The following is a 21,010-nucleotide window of genomic DNA, read 5'->3' on the forward strand; positions in this document are numbered from 1 at the left end:
ACTTCATTAAATGGTATATACTTTTTTAAAGTCTTCAATATGGAGCACTTATCAACACTTTTGTGTTTACTTAGCAAAAATGTGAATTACTTTATAATTTTATTGTGTAAAAATTGCTTAATTTTATTTGATGTTATATTTCATATGATTTAACATTTTTAAGTTTTTACTATTCAATGAATTTATTAGAAACCTGAAAGGGATGTTTTCTTACTGGAGGTTTTATTCCCCTTCTTTTCACTTTGGTATATATTATAGTAATAAATTATGTTGTCTAATTTTCAAACATATTATATATTTTATTTCTACAGGAGATAGGAACAGGTGGCACTTGTCAATGGAAGATATGTGGACTTAGTCCCACTACAACCTTAGCCATATATTTTGAGGTTGTCAATCAGGTATGACTTTTTATATTTGAATATTGAAACCTATATTTAAACAAGTACTTAATTTAGGCCATGACTTTTTCGTATTTTTTCTTCCAATAATAAATATAACCCAAAGCTTGTTTTATTTTGGAGTTTTTGTTATTTTCTGTTTTTCAAAGCTAAACTCCTTGTGAGAGGACATACTATAATAGAAAGAGATGTCAGGGAAACTGGCAGATGCCCAACCTTGGGCAACCCAATGTAGTCTCTGGTTTTTTTTTGTTTTTTTCAGAGTTTAGGACTTTTAATTTGTCCCATAGCTGCTGAAGCAAAATTAGGATAAAACATTCTGCTTTCCTTTATATCCCAACACACACACAAAAAAACTATTTGTAGGAAAAAAATGGTTTTGTACACGGGAAGAAACAATATAAATTCAAAACTTACAGATAAGGGTTAGCTCTACCACTCATCACTTTAAAAAGTTTATACGAATATCCAGTCAAAACCAACAGGTTATCTTCTTTGAAATGTTATCTAAATGGATTTCCAAGTAGACCACAGGACTGTATACTGTCTTGGAATGTCCTTAGAAGGCTCTGTCATTGATCAGGTAACAGAGTAAAAACACCAGAGTCCTTTCTTTTTCAAATGGGAGAGGGAAAGACAGGGATAGAAGAAACTATTCAAACTTTGTCCTCTTTCCTTGTGGCTTATGGTCTCCCCCTCCTCCTCTGCCTCATCGGAAGCCTCCTCGCCCTCCAAAACCTCCCCGGCCTCTGCCACCAAATCCACCTCTGCCTCCACCACGACCCCCGAAGCCACCTTCACCCTTAGGCTTGGCCCAGTCCAAAGTAACTTTGTTTCCATCAATTTCACCATCTTCCATGGTCTCCTTAGCGGCTTTGGCATCTTCCTCACTGTTGAAGTCTCCAAAACCAAACCCTTTGGAAGAGCCCATCTCCCGGTCAGTGACTATCCTTGCCCCGACAGAGCCATCAAATGACTCCTTCAGTGTCTCTTCCGTAGTCTCCTCAGACAGACCTTTGACAAATAGAGTTTTGGATGGCTGGCTTCTTGCATTAGGCAATCCTCTGGGTCCTTGCAATTCCAGCCTGATTGCTCTGTCCTCAATTTCTCTTTTATTACAGTAATTTAAAGCTTCTTTAGCATCTTCAAACGAAGCAAATTCTATGAATGCATACCCTTTAGATTTGCCATTTTGGTTCTGGGGCACTTTGATAAAAGTTGCCTTTTCAAATACTTCCTGAAGAGTTTTCTTCTGTTGCACTGTAGGAAAGGTTTCTTAAATCCAGAGTTTTTGATTCACCACTCCAAGTGCTGTTCTTTCCACCTCTATGGTCTTGATTTTGACCTTTCTCTCCAGTATAGTACAGAGAAATGGATCGCCCATCTATTTTCTGTCCCTTGCTTTTCTTCCAAGGTTTTCTCTGCATCAGCTTCTGTCTTAAATTCAATATAAGCAATCCCTTTACTTTTTCCATCCTTGCTGACTAATCTGTGTCTTTGTTTTTAAATATAAAATGGAAGCATAAGTAAAATCTTAAATTTTGTTCTAGTTATGCAGTTTTGTAATTTGATATCTAGCTCCTAATTGTGACAAGGTACATATATGTAATGATATATGAGTCTGACAAGAAAGTTTTCCCCCTGTAATATATTTTTTAAAATATGGAATTCTTAACAAATTTGTGTGTCATTATTGCACTGGGGCCATGGTAATCTTCTGTGTATTATTCCGTTTTAGTCTGTGTGCTGCTGAAGCGAGCACAAAAAAGTTTAATATGTCAAAACACATAGAAAAAAATTACTAGGTAAAGATTCCAATATTACCAACTGGCGTGGCTCAGTGGTTGAGCTTCAACTATGAACCAGGGCACATGCCCAAGTTGCGGGCTCCGTTCCCTCGTAGAGGGTGTACAGGAGGCAGCCAATCTATAATTCTCTTTCATCGTTGATGTTTCTATCTCTCCCTCTTCCTTCCTCTCTCTCTAAAAATCAATAAAGTAAAAATTTAAAAAAGATTCCAATATTTGGAAAGATTTTTTTTTGCTACAGAATGAAGTTATATTAAAGAATGATTTTTAATGTATAAATTACGATTTATATGCCACTAGTTATTAGGCATAAAATGAACCACAGACTATTAAGAATCAGCCTTTCTAACAGTTAAAGTTTGAGAAAAAGATAATGGCTGTTATTGACCAAAACAAACAAACAAAATCAAAGCAAGAATATCTATTGTCAAAGGGCATGAAGAAAGTATTTATTTTAACTACTTGCTATTTCTTTCTGAGGATCATAACTGTAATCATTACTCTCTTCATTAATAGTTTTCTATTGGTCATCTGTTCATCATGTGATTATCTTCCTAAAAGTTCTGTTTTCATTTTACATACATAGGGGAGTATGACTTAGTTCAGTTTCTCTTTCCAATTACTATTAGGCAAAATTGCCTCACCCCTTTCCTTATCCATTAATTTCTTTACACTTCTTCCTTAATTTTTTCTTTCATATCCTTCTGAATTATGTATTACATGAAATTGATATCCTTGGACTCACTCCTATCCTTCATCATTTTTCCCCTTAGCCAAATCCAATTCTCTTTTATGTGACATATCACAGCTGTTTTGTATGTACTGTAAAAAACATTCTTCTAATTGATATAAGAATTAATTTTATTAGTGCTCGGATATACAGCCAATGAATATATGACAACAACATAATAGATTTTGCTTATTTTTACTCCTTTACTTTTAAATAGCATAATGCTCCAATTCCTCAAGGAGGGCGTGGTGCAATTCAGTTTGTGACTCAGTATCAGCATTCAAGTGGGCAGAGACGCATTCGAGTGACCACCATTGCAAGGAAGTAAGTTGTATTTATTAGAGATTTAATTTACATATCAACACTATTCTGGATTGTGCTCCCAAACTGGGTTCCTATTTTGAGTGATATCCATGACTGGAAAATGAACATTTATGATTAATAGCATTTTATTTCTTTTTTTTTTTTTATATTTTATTGAGTTTTTACAGAGAGGAAAGGAGACAGATAGAGAGTTAGAAACATCGATGAGAGAGAAACATCGACCAGCTGCCTCCTGCACACTCCCCACTGGGGATGTGCCCGCAACCCAGGTACATGCCCTTGACCGGAATCGAACCTGGGACCCTTCAGTCCGGAGGCCGACGCTCTATCCACTGAGCCAAACCGGTTTCGGCAGCATTTTATTTCTTTCTAGCCCAGCTTGTTTGCTAAAATATTCATTGTTAAGAATTGTAAAGCAATTTAAAAATCTATTTCTAAGACACATTTTACAAAATATTCTTTTATTTATCTTATTCCCCTGAGAGGAGGAGAAAAGCTAATATTATCCTGTTATAAACAATAATAATATATATGATGTATTATATATCTGTATAATAACTGCAGCCCCTCCCCCCCGCCGGTCCTGCCCTTGATCACCTCTTACGCCAATAGGGGGTGGGGCTGGTGGCCAACTGCCTGCAGCCCCTCCCCCTGTCAGCCCCTGATAGGCCCCCACCATCCCAATGGGCCTGTTGCCCTTCCCTCCAGCTGGCCGCGCCCATGATTGCAGCACCCTACCCCAAAAAGGGCCGGGGCCAGCAGTCAACCTCCAGCCCCTCCCCCCACCTGGCCCCACCCCAGGTCTGCCCCCACCCCGATCAGGGGCAGGGCTGCTGGCCAACCGCCTGCGACCCCTTCCCCGAGCCAGCTCCGTCCCTGATTGTCACCCCACACCAATGTGGGTGTGGCTGGCTGGCCAACCTCCCACGGCCCCTCCTCCAGCCCTTGACCCCCGATCACCCCACCCCCACCCCATTTGGGGGCAGGGCCGGCCTGCACATCACTCACAGCCCTCACCCTATAGCTGGCCCTGCCCCCAATTACCCCCTCCAATCGGGGGCAGGGCCCACTGGCCAATCGCCTGTGGTCCCACCCCCCAGCCAATCCGGCCCTGATCGGGCTGATCAGGGCAGGCTGGCTGGCCAACCTCCCACTGTCTCCTCCTCCCGACAGGCCCAGCCCTGATCTGCCCCGATTGGGGCCTGGCTGGCCGGACCCCACCTGTGCACGAATTCATGCACTGGGTCTCTAGTATTAAAATAAAAAGCTTTTGCACTGCAAAAAAAGCCATGAACAACGTAACAAGAACCCACTGTATAGGAGAACATATTTGCCAATGATATATCTGATAAGGGTTTAATCTCCAAAATATATAGGGAACTCATACAACTTTTTTTTTTTTTTAAATATATATTTTATTGATTTTTTACAGAGAGAGAGGAAGGGAGAGAGATAGAGAGTTAGAAACATCGATGAGAGAGAAACATCGATCAGCTGCCTTCTGCACATCCCCCACTGGGGATGTGCCCGCAACCCAGGTACATGCCCTTGACTGGAATCGAACCCAGGACCTTTCAGTCCGCAAGCCGACGCTCTATCCACTGAGCCAAACCGGTCTTGGCGGGAACTCATACAACTTAACAAAACAAAGACAAACAATCCAATTTAAAAATGGGCAAAGGGCCTAAATAGACACTTCTCCAAAGTGGACATACAGAAAGCTAAGAGACATTAAAAAATGCTCAAAATCACTAATCATCCAAGAGATGCAAATCAAAGGACAATGCGATATCATCTCACACCTGTCAGAATGGCTATTATCAACAAATCATCAAACTACAAGTGTTGGAGGGGTTGCGGAGAAAAGGGAACCCCAGTACATTGCTGGTGGAATATAGACTGGTGCAGTCATTATGGAAAACAGTATGGAGTTTCCTCAAAAAATTAAAAATGAAACCCGCATTTGACTCAGTGATCCCACTTCTAGGAATAAATCCTAAGAAACCCGAAACACTCATCAGAAAGTATATATGTACCCCTATGTTCATAGTAGTGCAATTTACAATAGCTAAGATTAAAATCAGCCTAAGTGCCCATCAACAGATGAGTGGATAAAAATACTATGGTATATTTACACAATGGAATACCAGGTGGCAAGAAAAAAGAAAGAACTCTTACCATTTGCAACAGCATGGATGGACCTGGAGAGTATTATGCTAAGTGAAATAAACCAGTTAGAGAAAGAGAAGTATCACAAGATCTCACTCATGTGGAATCTAATGAACCAAATAAACTGATGAATAAAAATAGACCCAGAGACATAGAAGCCTGAATAGGCTGTCAAACTCAGAGGGAAAGCAGGGGAGGGTGGATGGGAAGAGATCAATCAATGAACTTGTATGCAGATATGCATAACTCGTGGACACAGACAATGGGATGGTGATGACCTGGCTGGGATGGATAGGAGTAGGCTGGAAGAGGTTAATGGGAGAAAAAGGGGGACCTATATAAATCTTTCAACAATAAAGATTAAAAATATATAATTATAAAGTCATGCTTATATATAAAAAACAACAACAATCTAGCTTTACACTTAAAGGAACTAGAAAGAGAACATACAAAGCCCAAAGTGAGTAGAAGAAAGGAAATAATAAAGTTCAGAGTAGAAATAAATGAAATAAAGTCTAAAAAGCAATGAAACCGTCAATGAAACCAAGAGCTTTTTCTTTGAAAAGATAAACAAGATTGAGAAACCTTTAACCAGACTCATCAAGAAAAGAGAGGCTCAACTAAATAAAATCAAGAATGAAAGAGGAGAAGTAACAATTGACACTTAAGAAACTCAAAGGACTGTAAGAAAATATTATGAACAACTATATGCAAACAAATTTGGACAACGTGTGTGAAATGGGTAAATTCCTAGAAACACAGTCTTCTGAAACTGAATCTGGAAGAATCAGATAATCTGAATAGACAGAGCATAACTAGTGAAATTGAAGCAGTAATAAAATTTAACAAACAAAAATCCTGGACCTAATGGCTTCAAAAGTAAATTTTACCAAATATTCAAAGAACTAGCCCATCCTTTTCAAATTATTCCAGAAAATTCAAGAAGAGGAAACACAGCCAAGGTCTTTTTATGAGGCCAGCATTATGCTAATTAAAAAATCAGATATAGACATTACAAAGAAAGAAAATTATTGGCCAATATCCCTGATGAACATAGATGCTAAAATCCTCAAAAAAATTAGTAAACCAGATCCAGCAATACATTAAAAAGATCATACACCATGCTCATGTGGGATTTATTCCAGGTATGCAAGGTTGGTACAGTATCCACAAATCAATAAACTTGATACATCACATAAACAGAATGAAGGATGATCATATCAATAGATGCAGAAAAGGCATTTTATAAAATCTAGCACCCATTTATGATATAAACTCTCAGTGAAGTAGGAAAAGAGGGAACATACCTCATCATAGTAAAGACTATACACAAACCCACAGCCAACATCATACTCAGTGGGTAAAAACTATAAGCGTTTGCCTTAACATCCAGAAGAAGACAGGGATGTCTACTTTCACCAATCTTATTCAATACTAGAGGCCCAGTGCATGAGATTCATGTACTGGGTGGTGGTGGGGGGTTCCCTTAGCCTAGCCTGTGCCCTCTTGCGGTCCGGGGCTCTTGCAGTCCAGGACCCCTCGCTCTTGCATTGAGCATCTGCTCCCTGGTGGTCAGTGCATATCATAGCGGCTGCTCGTTCTGCTGTTCGGTCAATTTGCATATTACACTTTTATTATATAAGATAGTACTGGAAGTCCTAGCCACAGCAGTCACACAAGAAATAAGAGGCATCCAAATTGAAAAGGTAGAAGACTCATTATTTGGAGATGACATGATACTGTGTAAAGAAAGCCCTAAAGATTCCACTGAAAAACTACTAAAACTGCTAAATAACTTCAGTAAAGTAGCAGGATGCAAAATAAATATCCAGAAATTAATTGCATTTATATACACCAAAGGGAAACTAAGAAAATAAAACCTATTTATAAGTGCATTTAAAAAAAAATTCCCTAGGAATAAATTTAACCAAGGATGTAAAAGACCTGTCCTTGGAAATGAAGACACAGAACAAAGAAATTGAATAATACAGAAATAAGTTAAAACATATAACATGTTTATGGATAGGAAGAATTAACATCATTAAAATGCCCATACTACCCAAAGCAATCTATAGATTCAACACAATTCATATCAATATATCATTAGCATATTTCACAGAACTGGAACAAATATTCCAAAAATTTGGACCCAGAATAGCCACAGCATTCTTGAGAAGGAAAAAAAAAAAAAAGTTGGAGGAATCATGCCACATAACATCAAACTATATTACAAGGCCATAGTTATCAAAACAGCTTGATACTGGCATTAAAACAGACATATAAATCAGTGGAACAGAATAGAGAGCCCAGAAATAAACTGCCTTTATGGTCAATTAGTATTTGACAAAGTAGGAAAGAACATATAATGGAGTAACTGTAGTCTCAATAAATGGTGTTTGGGAAATTGGATATAAACATGCAAAAACATGAAACTAGACTAGACCATCTTCTCACACCATACACAAGAATAACCTCAAAATGGATCAAAGTCTTAAATGTTAGATTCAAAACCATAAAAATCCTAGAAAAAAAACATTGGCAGTAAAATCTTGGACATTTCTCATAGCGATATATATATTTTTTTTTTGATGTAGCACTACCAGCAAGGGAAACAGGAAAAAAGTAAATAAATTTGACTAGATCAAACTAAAAAGTTTGCACAGCAAAGGAAATCATCAACGAAATGAAAAACCACCCCACTGATTGGGAGATCATATTCACCAATGATACATCTGATAAGGGTCCATAGCCAAAATTTATAACAACTAATAGAACTCAACGCCAAAAAAACACACTGAAAATCCAGTAACAAATGGATAAAGGACCTGAATAGACACTTTTCCAAAGAGCACGTACAGGCCAATAGACAAATGAACAGATGCTCCATGTTACTAATTATCAGATAAATGCAAATTAAAGTACAATGAGATATCACCTCACAACTGTCAGAATGGCTGTCATCAATAAATCAATAAACAACAACTGTTGGTGAGAATGTGAGACCCCTTGTGCACTGTTGGTAGGAATGCAGATTGGTGCAGCTATTGTAGAAAGCAGTAAGGAGTTACCTCAAAAAATTAAAAATGAAACTAATTGCCTTATGATCCAGCAGTTCCACTTCTGGGAATATATCTGAAGACTCCTGAAACACAGATTCAAAAGAATATATATGCACTACTATATTTATTGCAGCATTATTTACAATGGCCAAGATTTAGAAGCAGCCCAAGTTCCCATCAGTAGATGGTGGGTAAAAAAGCAGTGGTACATCTACACAATGGAATACTAGTTGGCTGTAAAAAAGAAGGAAATTTTCCCTTTTGCAATGGCATGGATGGACCTGGATAGTATTACGCTAAGTGAAATAAGCCAGTCAGAGAAAGACAAATACCATATGATTTCTTTTATATGTGGAATCTAATGAACAAAATAAACTGACAAAGAAAATAGAAACAGACTCATAGATACAGAGAACAGACTGATGGCTGTCAGAGGGGAGGGGGTTCAGGTGCTGGGTGAAAAAGGTGAAGGGATGAAACAAAAAAACACACCTCATAGCCTGGCTGGTGTGGCTAAGTTGGTTGAGCGTCCTCCCATACACCAAAAGGTGGTGGGTTTGATTCTTGGTCAGGGGACATCTAGATAATATTGGAATTTTAAAATATTGGAGTAATTTTATGTACCTTTTAAATTTAAATATGTGTGATAGCCCAACTATGATATTGTGAATATAATAATTTAGCAGCATTTCTGTGCTTTCTTCTTGTCTTTAGCTGGGCAGATGCTCAAACTCAAATCCAGAGCATTGCTGCATCTTTTGACCAGGAGGCTGCTGCCATTCTTATGGCCAGGCTGGCCATATATAGAGCAGAAACAGAGGAAGGGCCAGATGTGCTTAGATGGCTAGACAGACAGCTCATTCGGCTGGTACGTAGAGAACATCATGCTTTTCTAAATCTGTATGTCTTTATCTGTAGTAAATATTTGTTGCGGATAATCTTTTTTAAAGTTTTTAACAGTGTAACTAAAAGACTGTATGAGGGTCTCCTGTTCAAGTTGCTGTAAAAGGCATATTAGTGAACATAGAATTCACTTACCTCTTCACATAGCTAAAATGCCTTTCTTCCTTAAAACGAAAGTTATAGTTATGGAACATCTTATTTCTGTTTTGGTTGATACCACATTATTTTAAGACATAATATTAATTTACTATAACTGTTTTTACTGCTTTTTTGCATATTTTTCTTCATTGCTATGGTTTTAGTTTTCTATTTTCATTTTAATGGAAATCTTTAAGAGAACTTAATTGGTATATAAAAATTATACATTATATAACTAATTATAGAAAAATATAGATGTCTTGATTATCTTGATCTAGATCACCAAAGTATGTGTTAGTAAAGTTATTGATAATGATGGGTTTTTAAAATGTCAGGAACCTATTGCTTACATTATGACCTAGAGTTTAATTAAGTTCTTTTCCTAATGTTCCATTGTTACTCAACAGACTTTGGCTTATTATTTCCTTCTCAAACACCCTGGTGAGAACTCTCTGCTAAGCTATCTGATTTCTATTTGTAAGGAGGCTTTTGTGCTCTTTGTCTCAGCTTTTCATGTAGTTTAAAAAATATTCTTGAGTGAACTAATCTTGGTTTAATAAAGTTAGCCATTTTTGTGACATCATTTGGAACTTTTTCCCCATTTCATTTCAAAGTGTTTGTATACTAGTACCTTTGTGTGAAGAAGGCAGTATTATGACAACATCAGCATGTCCTTTTTTTTTTTCCTAGTTGGATATATTTTATTTTTATTTGGAAAGCAAAAGCTTTTCCCAGAATTCTAGCAGAGATTTCTACTTACACCTCATTAGCTATGACTATTTCACATGATCACAAGGATTCTATAGGGAAAAAAAGTCTTTATATGGATTTAATATTTATAGTTGGTTCTAGGACATGCCATGAAATATAAGTCATTTGAAACCTTTATTAACACAATAATTCTTTCTTTTGAAAATCTTTAAATATACATATTTAAAGTGCATAATTTGATAAGTTCTGATACATATCTGTATGTACTCATGAAAACATCACCACAGTTAAGATAATAAACATAGCTATCATAGCCCAAAGTTTCTCCTGTCCCTACATAATCCCTCTCCCTTTGTACTTAATCGTTTGAGTGCCAACCAATATCCTAGGAACTATGCTAAAATTGCCAAGGCATTTTTGCTGATTTTACAGCAGTTTAGGAAAAAAATTATGAAAATTAGGCAGATAGGTGCCAGTGGTCAATTTTAGAACTACAAACATTTGGCATCATAAGTAAACATTCTGCATTTAGATGCCATCTGTCAATAAAGAGTGAACTACTAGCATCTAATGGTGACACTGCAGGAGGAGCGCAATCGCGCTCTCGGCACTTTTGGCGAAAGACAGGAGGAGTGCGATTGCACTCCCCGGCACTCAAAGGCTTAAAAATAGCATGTCCTTTTTTTTAACAAGAGACAAAACCTCTCATAGATCATACACCATCAGTACAAAAGCCAACACAATTCTTCCAAGACAGACCTTTTGTTTCAGATAGGAAGATAAAACATTCAGTATATTTTTACCTTTGCTTATTTATGGCAGCAGTAAAGTTTTCTTGAATTTGACTATTATTTAGTTATTTGACATGAAATTGGTAAAACCTGTTGATTCTTTGACCTTAATAGAGAAGCTGTTATTTTTCAGCTAATTACACACACCTCTCAGCATCATGTATCGTGTTATCAGTGTGTTTATTATATTGTTTTAACATTATGTTGTTTCAGTTTCTCAGATTGCATCTTGTCCCAGCATTTTACTTATGGTTATTTTTACATGTCAGCATTATTAGATTCTCACCAACTGTTTGACTTTTCCTTGTCTGGGTAATAAACTATGCTCTGAAATAGTTTGTTTTCTGAGCCTTTTGACTGAATGTGACTTTAGCAAACACTTGATTGATTTGAGGTTCTAAAAGTTGTTTAAGGAATCAGCACCTTTATTTGTCAAATGACTGTGATTCATAGTAAAGTGCTTTTTCCCTTTTGCTGGAGCTATTACTGCCTTTGTAGGTTATAAGCTATGACATAAAATTGAATAGTACAACTTGGATTATCAGTTTATGCAAAAACCCACTGATAAGCAGTTTTCATTGTGAAGATGGACATTTTTTGTGTCCCTTCTTGCATAAGTTAGTGAAATGACTCAGAAAGATTATAATTCTTCAGAATTCTCTGTAGGATTATGTCTAGAATCTTTCTCTACTGTCTCACACCTCAGGTTCAAAAATTGCCATATTAGCCTTGGTGGGTGTGGCTCCGTTGGATGGATGTCATCTGGTGCACTGAAAGGTTGTTGCTTCAGTTCCTAGTCAGGGCACATGCCTGGGTTGCTGGCTCAATCCCCAGTATGGGGCGTGCAGGAGGTGGCCCATCGATGTCCACTTTTACTTGGATATTTCTCTCTCTCCCTCTTCCTTCCTCTCTCTCTAAAAGTCAATTTAAAAAATTACTCTGTGCCCAGCCAGTGTGGCTCAGTAGTTGAGCATCAACCTATGAACCAGGAGGTCACGGTTCAGTTTCCAGTCAGGGCATATGTCTGAGTTGTGCGCTCGATTCCCAGTATGGGGTGTTTAGGAGGCAGCCGATCAGTGATTTCTCTCTCATCATTGATGTTTCTTTCTCTCTGTTTCTCTCCCTCCCTCTCTGAAATCAATAAAATATATATTAAAAAGTTGCCCTATTATTTGACATGCTTGTAAAACACAAACACTAATCTATACCAATAAAAGGGTAATATGCTAATTAGACCGGGCATCTTCTGGATGTCCTTCCGGACAAAGCCCTGGTGGCGGGGGCTGAGGCAGAGGTGGTTAGGGGTAATCAGGCTGGCAGGGAAGAGCAGTTAGGGGCAATCAGGCCTGCAGGGGAGGGCAGTTAGGGGGCGATCAGGCCAGCAGGCAGGCGAGCAGTTAGGAGCCAGCGGTCCCAGAGTCGGACATCCTCCGAGGGATTCCTGGATTGGAGAGGGTGCAGATCAGGATGAGGGGACCCCCCGTTCTCCCCCTCACCCCCCGTGCACAAATTTCATGCACCAGGGCACTAGTAAAATATAAAACAGAATGGCCTTGTAAATAACTAAATGTGTCAGTTGCAAAAAACACAAAATTACAAAACCTTGACTATATAATTCACTTGTAATCTACACATTCTGCAGTTCGTATCAGTCACAACAGCAGCAAGGCTGTTGGGACTAGAGGACAGGTGAGTCATGGCACAATGAAAAATGTACCCAGACCTTCTGTCACAACAGTATAACTTGTCTGTTCTCATAACTCAGTTGGCAGCTGTGTGTAAGAGGAAGTTGGTGGAGGGAATTTGAGAGGGAGAGGCTGATGTCAGACTGCTCCTCTGCTTTCTGTGCAAACAACTGTCACCAGTTATCTGTTGTCTCCCTGTGTCAAATACTGAGAAAGGAGTTATCCAGATGAACATAGTCTTACTGCATACTGCCACATGGGAATGAAATATCTATACTAATAAAAGGGTAATATGCTAATTAGACTGGATAGACCGGACATCATTCCGGATGTCCATTCTTTTATTATTATTATTATTATTATTATTATTATTATTTTATATATATATTTTATTGATTTTTTTACAGAGAGGAAGGGAGAGGGATAGAGAGTTAGAAACATCCATGAGAGAGAAACATCAATCAGCTGCCTCCTGCACACTCCCCACTGGGGATGTTGCCCGCAACTAAGGTACATGCCCTTGACTGGAATCGAACCTGGGACCTTTCAGTCCGCAGGCCGACGCTCTATCCATTGAGCCAAACCAGTCAGGGCCGGATGTCCATTCTGACAAAGCCGGGGGCCAGGTGGTGCCGCCCCGGGGTCCCAGGTACCAGCCTGAGCAGATGGGTTCTGGGTGCCTGCAGCCAGACAAAGGGAGGGAAGCCCAGGTCCTGGTTGCCTACAGCTGGCCAGAGGGAGGGAAGCCTGGGTCCTAGTTGCTTGCGGCTGGCCAGAGGAGGAAAGCCTGGGTCCTGGGTGTGGGGGCCGAGGCAGAGGTGGTTAGGGGCTATCAGGCAGGCAGGCAAGCAGTTAGGGGTGATCAGGAGGCAGGTGAGTGGTTAGGGGCAATCAGGCAGGCAGGCAGAGGCTGTTAGGGGTGATCAGGCAGGCAGGCAGGCAAGCTGTTAGGGGCAGTGAGGCAGGCAGGTGAGTGGTTAGGGGCGACCAGGCAGGCATAGTGGTTAGGGGCGATCAGGCAGGCAAGCAGACGAGCGGTTAGGAGCCAGCAGTCCCAGATTGCGAGAGGGATGTCCGACTGCTGGTTTAGGCCCAATCCCTAAGTGTCCCAGATTGTGAGAGGGTGCAGGCCAGGCTGAGAGACCCTCCCCCCCATGCACGAATTTTGTGCACTAGGCCTCTAGTCTCTAAATAAATTGATAAAATACCCTGGCCAATTTGGCTCAGTGGTTGGAGTGTGTGCCCACAGACTGAAGGGTTGTGGGCTCTATTTCCGATCAAGGGCAAAGTACCTTGGTTGCAGGTTTGATCCCTGGCCCTGGTCAGGGCTCATGCGGGAGGCACCAATCGATATCTCTCTCTCTCCCACTCTCTCTCTTTCTTTCTCTTTCTCCCTTCCTTTCCACTCTCTAAGGATCAATGGAAAAAATGTTCTCAAGTGAGAAATAAAAAAAGAAATTGCTAACAGGATAACTTGGAACCTGTCCATCACTGTGGCTGGCATGCTATGGTGTGAAACGTTTAAAAAAATAATTTTAAAAAATCACAAAACCCTTAGTGACTAGGAACCCCTCATATATGATAAAAGTGGTGAGAATATGATCTTTACATTTTTTTCTTTAGTTGATTGAATCAAATTTAGTGTACAAGTGAAGTGAAGCTTAAGGTGATGACAAATGAACCTCAGTTACAGAAACTATTCTAAGTAGCTAAAATAGTGTAGCCTCATTTTTTGTATTGAATCCATGCTGTTAAATTTTCAGCTATAACAGTGATAGCTACACAAATAGAGAAAGGGTTAATATTTTTCAAGTGAAAAATCTATGAAATTGTACTAACAAACTTCTTTGCCTTAATTTGGCATAGTGATTATAATTTTTTTCTTAACTATTTGGAGTAATGTTAATTAAAAATAAACACCTATTTAAAAACTATTTTTAGATAGTGGGCATTATATGGCCAAGTTGGTGCTGGTACCACATTTGCTTCTTACATCTTTAATACAGGGTGTTCCCCCAAAATGTATATACACTTTGAATAATTATTTATTCCAATGGGTTAAATCTGAAAAGAAACATCATTTGAGCTATAAGCTGATAAGTGTGTATACATTTTGGGGGGACACCCTACATACGCTCTTGCTCCTCTTGGTCAGCATCACTTAAGGTACTGGCATCAACACATGATTTGCCACCTCCATTCTCAGTCTCTTGTTGATCACTTTGTGAACAGCTTCATGGATCTGTTTCTTGCCTTTTCTATTGAATGACATTATCTTACAATTCAAAATCAATATTTGATTTTTTTCCAGTATTGACCTTTACTTTACCCACTAATCACTAATTGTGTTCTCCCTTTAGCTGTGCTGCTAGTCCAATGGATAAACACTTTATCTGATTAGTGTTGGCCCAGGAAATTTCTCTTGTTTAAGACACTTGGGGCTTTCCTTAAAAATTTTACCCAAGCCAGGTTTTTTCTTGCTATACCAGTGAGACCAAGCCCTTTTTAAAGATGACCACTTTTGCCCTAACCGGTTTGGCTCAGTGGATAGAGCGTCAGCCTGCGGACTGAAGGGTCCCAGGTTCGATTCAAGGGCATGTACCTTGGTTGCGGGCACATCCCCAGTAGGGAGTGTGCAGGAGGCAGCTGTATCTCTCTCATGGATGTTTCTAACTCTCTATCCCTTTCCTTTCTCTCTGTAAAAAAATCAATAAAATATATATTTAAAAAAAAAGATGACCACTTTTGTTATTATCATATTCTTATGGAATTTAGGCTTTGACCTATTTGTTTTAATGTGGCTGCTTTGATGCATAAATAATACTGAATTAAGGATAGGACAAGCCTTCTTGCAAGTGTTATTTTTCTCAAGAACACTATTATCGTTGCTTTATTTGCTCAATCATATTACTTCTGAATAATTCAAACAGTGGATCTTTGATATACCTTCTTTATGCTTCAGTCTTTTTTCTCTCATATGATTAGTGTTTTGGTTGGGTTGTAAATAAGGCTGATTCCTCATGGTAAGTGAATACTAGGGCATTTGACTAGTGTTCAGAATTTTTTTTAAGAAGTAACCCCAAAATTAGAAATTCATGTTTGTGTATGTTATACAAAGTTTACGTTGCTATCTGTGGTAAAGTACAGACAATATCATTTGTTATATGTATGATAGAATGTGAAAATTTTCATTTGTAAGAGCTCTTATAAATCAGTTAGGTTTAGGCAAAAAATGAGCAAAGATCATGAACTAGGAATTAGCAAAAGAAGAAATGTGAAGTGACTAGTAAATAAGAAAAACTTATCAAATCTTACTTATAATCAAAGTTCTAAAATAGAATAAGACAAAAATTATTATCTGTCAAACTGATAAGAATTAGAATAGCTTGTAGGTGTATGAATCTGTACAACTTTTGTAAATATCTGTATAACCTTATATAAAGAAGGCTGCTGGTGCCCTAGCCGGTTTGACTCAGTGGATAAAGTGTCGGCCCACAAACTAAAGAGTCCCGGTTGCATGCTCGATCCCTGGCCCTGATCAGGGCTTATGCAGGAGGCAACCAATTGATGTGTCTCTGACATCATGTTTCTCTGTCTCTTCCACTCTCTCTAAAAATCAATGGAAAAATATCCTCGCGTGAGGATTAACAAAAAAGAACAGCAACAAAAAAAAGAAGGCAGTTAGTGACATATATCAAAAACTTAAAAACTACCTTTTATCCGAAATTCTACTTGTAGAAATTTATCCTAAAGATATAACAGGACAAATGTAAAATGCTAATGATGAATGATTGGTTAAAATAGTTATATCGATGTCAATATCAGTATAGTGGAATGCTAGTGAGCCATTAAAAATGAAGTAATAGAGTATTTAATGACATGAAAAAATGTTCATAATAAAAGCAAAAATTTTGGACATAGATACATCCCATCCTGGAAATTGTCCTTTTGGACATCCTCAGTTACCCAAGCATAAAAGTGAATAATCTTTTCATTACCCTCACTATCCATAATATCAGATTTGCCTAATGTTTTAATAGACTCCTAGGTACAATAGAAAATATGTATATTTAATATAATGTGATTTGTAATTCTGAATAATGCCTGACATATTGGCTTTTTCACATCTTTTCAAGGTATTAGATATTCTAGGTCAGCACTATCCAAGAGATCGGTGGTGGAAATACCTATAGTTTGCACTGTTCATATGGAACTATTACCCATATATGGGTATGGCTATTGAGCTCTTCCAATATAGAGGTGGGCAAAAGTGGGTTTATAGTTGTGAGTATACAAAGCAATATACCCTTGTATTACTTATTAATTAATGTGTTATTTATTTGTATTACAACTATAAACCTACTTTTGCCTACCCCTGTATGGCTAGTGCAACTGAGGAACTGGATTTTTAAAAATTTTTAATTACTTTAAATTACCACATATAGCTAGTGGCTATCATATTGGACAGTGAAGATTATTATCTTAATCTATAAGTTTCACCAGTGAAGTATAATTAGGAAACATTGAAGACTGCCAAACTCTTATTCCCAGATAGCAAGATTTGTTTTCTAAGGATTGGCTCTACAACTATAGCATTTCTATTCTTTGGATAACAGTAGGTCTGAAGTGATTTTTCATGGAAGCCAAAAATGTGACAAAATTAATTATGCCTTTTTATATGCTCTACTAGAGGCCCGATGCATGAAAATTCGTGCAAGAGAAGGCCTTCCTTCCCCCAGCTGCTGGCACTGGCTTCCCTCTGGCACCCGGGACCCGGATTGGCTTCCCTCCAGCCCTGGCTTCGTCAGGAAGGATGTCTGGAATGACATCCAGTCTAATTAGCATATTATCCTTTTATTATTATAGATAAGGCATAGATAAACACATAAATGATATAGTACTTCTGAAATTCAAATATATTTCATTGGTTATAATAAGTCTTTTAGTAAGTCTATAAGCAATATTCCAATTTTAGCCTATATCAAATATCTGCCTCCTAAAGGATAATAGCTTTTTAAAATAGAATATGTATAGGCCACAGTCTTAATTCTCTGCCAGGAATTATATTACTAACATATCTTATTTGATTTAGTGTCAGAAATTTGGAGAGTATCACAAAGATGATCCAAGTTCCTTCAGATTTTCAGAAACTTTCTCCCTTTATCCACAGGTGAGTAGATAAAAGGTGTGTGTTCTTTGTGTTGATAATAGTGATAGGTCTCATTTTCCTTATTGGCTTTTATTTCTCAACTTACAAAGCCTATTTATTCTTTTGGTTAGGTAAGTTTTGGGATAGCTAAGAAATTAATATTATGCTGTGAGTCGTCAGTGAAAAAAGTATATAGTATTTTTATGTTGCCCTTGCAAATAGTCATTTATTTGTGGTGAATAGAAATCTACATAAGAACCCTATTATGGAATAGAATTAGAGGTAGATCAGATTAGTTTTCTCTCTGATATAAGGGGTCTAATTGCAGTGGTACCAAAAGAACTTCACCTGAAGTGGTTCGACCAATCAGCTAATCTTACAGCATGGTATCAGCACCCAAGAACAGTTTTATGGAGATGTATCAGATAAATAGAAAAGAAGCTAATTTGATTTATCTTACAGAAGCTTTTCATTTGGGCAGTGGAATCTATCCCTCTATCGTTTTGATAGATATTTTTAAAATCTAGCTATTTATATGAGTAACAGATAACATTTATTCAACAAAGTACTATGTGCAAGGAAGTTTAGAAGAACAAAGATGACTGATGGATACCATTTTTTTTATACTTCTAAAATAATTTATTTTTTCATTGCCATGACAATCAACTTTGATACTAACATTTTAGTAATTAAAGTAGGAGTATAAGAAGAGCCCAAATCTATAAGGAATGCTCACGTCCCTGAAGAAGGGGCAGGTCAGTAAGGGCCCAAATTTTCTCCGGTCTTTAAGTGGAAAGGCAAAACACCACACCTTGAAAAGAGGCTTTACTCAGCCAAAGTTAATAAGACCTCTTTAAGCCTATTGATCTGAAGCTGTTCCGGGAAGGGGAAAAAAAGCGTCCAGGCCAGACATTCAGCAGCAGCCAGAGTTGGACTCTATGTCACCAGAGTTCTGCTGGGAGGCGATGGGTGCCACCGATGTTGAAATACACGGTTGAGGACCAATCTTGATGCCATTTGCCTCATTGTGGACATCAAATAAACCCTGCTGGATCTTCCTATATATTTCTTTGGCTGTGTTAATGAAGGCCTCTTCAACATTGCAGGCTGTTTCGGCTGAAGTTTCCATGAATATAAGTCCACGCTCCTGAGTAAAGGCTCCCCCCGCAATTTTTCTTCCCATCCCTGCAGGACTCTAAGTCACTGTTATTCCCAATCAGCATGATAACCATGTTGGCACTAGAGTGCTGCCGGGCATCCTCTAGCCATGAGGTCAGGTGGTTGAAGTTTTCACGCCTTGTGATGTCGTACACCAGCAGTGCTCCAGCTGCTCCCCTGTAGTAGGAATGGGTGATAGAACGGAAAAATTCTTGCCCAGCTGTATCCCAGATTTGCAGTTTGATTTGTTTCCCATCAATGTTGACCATACGGGCCCCGAACTCCACACCTATGGTGAGGTTGTGGACAGGCTGGAACTGCTTGTCTGTAAACTGCTGGAGGAGACATGACTTCCCCACACCTAAAAGAGGAGGATGCACATTCTAGCCTTCATGTGGCCGGGAACAGTCGTGGATCCCATTTTTAAGGAGCTTTCAATCTGAAGGGTGAGATGGCAGAACTGAAAATGAGAAATGGTATGAGAGAGATACATAGAATTTAAAGGAAACTGGAAGGAATCCTTCCAAATGGGCGGTTAGTTATATATTTATGTTTTTGTTATTTTTAAATCCTAACCCGAGGATATTTTTCCATTGATTTTCAGAGAGAGTGGAAGAGAGAGGGAAAGAGAGAGAAATAAAGATGTGAGAGAAACACATTGATTGGTTGCCTCCTGCATTGTGCCCTGACCAGGGTCTAGGCCGGTGAGGAGCCTGCAACTGAGGTACGTGCCCCTGACTGGAATGGGGAACCCAGGACTCTTTGGTCTGCAGGCTGATGCTCTATCCACTCAGCCAAACCAGCTAGGGCAGTTAGTTACATATTTATAGAAGAGGTGGCTTTTTAGCTCAGCCTGGAATGATGATTAACATTAATAAGTAGAAATTCAAATTTTTGCTCATGAAAACTTTGTTTAAAGCCTCAGCTTTTCAGAGCTCCTCTTACATTGTTTGGAAAATGTTTTATTGATTTGTAACATAGAAACTCCATGTTTACAGGGGGAGACTTCCCTCAATTTCTGGTGAAGTTTTAAGGAACTGGGAAAAGGCAGAGTCCACTTGCCTTAAGGCAGGCAAAAACCCTTGCTGTGTTGGGAATTTTCAGGCCTCATCTTCATAGCAGAAACTAATGGAAAAGGAAATGAGAGTATTAGCTTAAGCGCTTGACTGAATTCTCCACACTTTCTTTGCTTTCGCTTCTCTCCCTACTTTACACCTTCTCTTTAGGCTTTTAGATTCTGAGAAGTCTGGGCATCCCATCTTTTCCCCTCTGTGGGAAATATGGACCAGAAGACCCAGAAAGACTTTTCTACTTTGGGTTTTCAAAGCTGATGATCTTCTGAAAGGTGACATAGACTGAATTTAATGGAGGTCTTCATCTTCAGAATATTTAACTCCAAATTTAGCATTTACTCATTCCTCTGAATAAACAGGAGTGGCTAAAGTGGTAAGGGAAGAGAGAACTGCTCAGTACATTGGGAAAGGGAATGAGAATTTCAGTGAGTGGCCTGTGTTGGGAGAGAGAAATGTGGAGTGAGTTTTTTCAGGAGCAGCCTGTAGACACTTGAGACCTGAGGGCCAAAGGAAGGTGAGAGAAGTAACTGAAAGACAAGTGGGTGGGAGCACTTGGGGGCTGATCCTGTTGATTGAGTCAGAGGACAGTGGAGCTCCTTCATCAGGCTTAACTCTCCCGCTTTCTGGGATTTTTCATATGAAGGGTGGAAGGGGAAAGAATAAATGAAACACGGTAGGGAATGTTGCCTAGAGATAAGGAAGACCTTAAATATTAAGAACAAGTGGGTGTATGTAAGTCTTTTTAAAAACCAGTGCAGACCCTTTCCAGTGCAGTTTGTGGGAGTTACACAAAAAGCAGAAAATCTGTTCATCTATTTTTAAGTTCTCTTAGAGTATTTGGTGGTGTTAATGAATAATAATAAAAAAGCACAGATATGTGGTCAGAGAAATGAGGGATAAAAACAAAGAAT

General features: G+C 38.6%; 1 protein-coding gene and 2 pseudogenes across 3 annotated transcripts in view; 1 reads left to right on the forward strand and 2 right to left on the reverse strand.

The window, feature by feature from the left end:
• Positions 1-21,010, forward strand: part of SEC23A (SEC23 homolog A, COPII coat complex component) — a 63,438-nt gene that overhangs the window by 28,896 nt on the left and 13,532 nt on the right. The window contains exons 12-15 of the mRNA XM_081101600.1: positions 312-401; positions 3,157-3,263; positions 9,206-9,359; positions 17,812-17,889. Coding sequence (XP_080957726.1) covers positions 312-401; positions 3,157-3,263; positions 9,206-9,359; positions 17,812-17,889 — 429 coding nt within the window. The remainder of the gene's footprint in view (positions 1-311; positions 402-3,156; positions 3,264-9,205; positions 9,360-17,811; positions 17,890-21,010) is intronic.
• LOC308529206 (nucleolin-like) lies at positions 1,054-2,970 on the reverse strand (annotated as a pseudogene). The gene is made up of 2 exons: positions 2,930-2,970; positions 1,054-1,896 (listed from the first exon to the last, which is right to left on the reverse strand). The product of its transcript is annotated as a nucleolin-like (transcript).
• On the reverse strand, positions 18,782-19,382 carry LOC308524917 (ras-related protein Rab-2B-like; annotated as a pseudogene). The gene has a single exon. The product of its transcript is annotated as a ras-related protein Rab-2B-like (transcript).

The sequence above is a fragment of the Myotis nattereri genome (genome assembly GCF_964212035.1).
Source record: "Myotis nattereri genome assembly, chromosome: 1".
In the NCBI taxonomy this organism is placed as follows: Eukaryota; Metazoa; Chordata; class Mammalia; order Chiroptera; family Vespertilionidae; genus Myotis; species Myotis nattereri.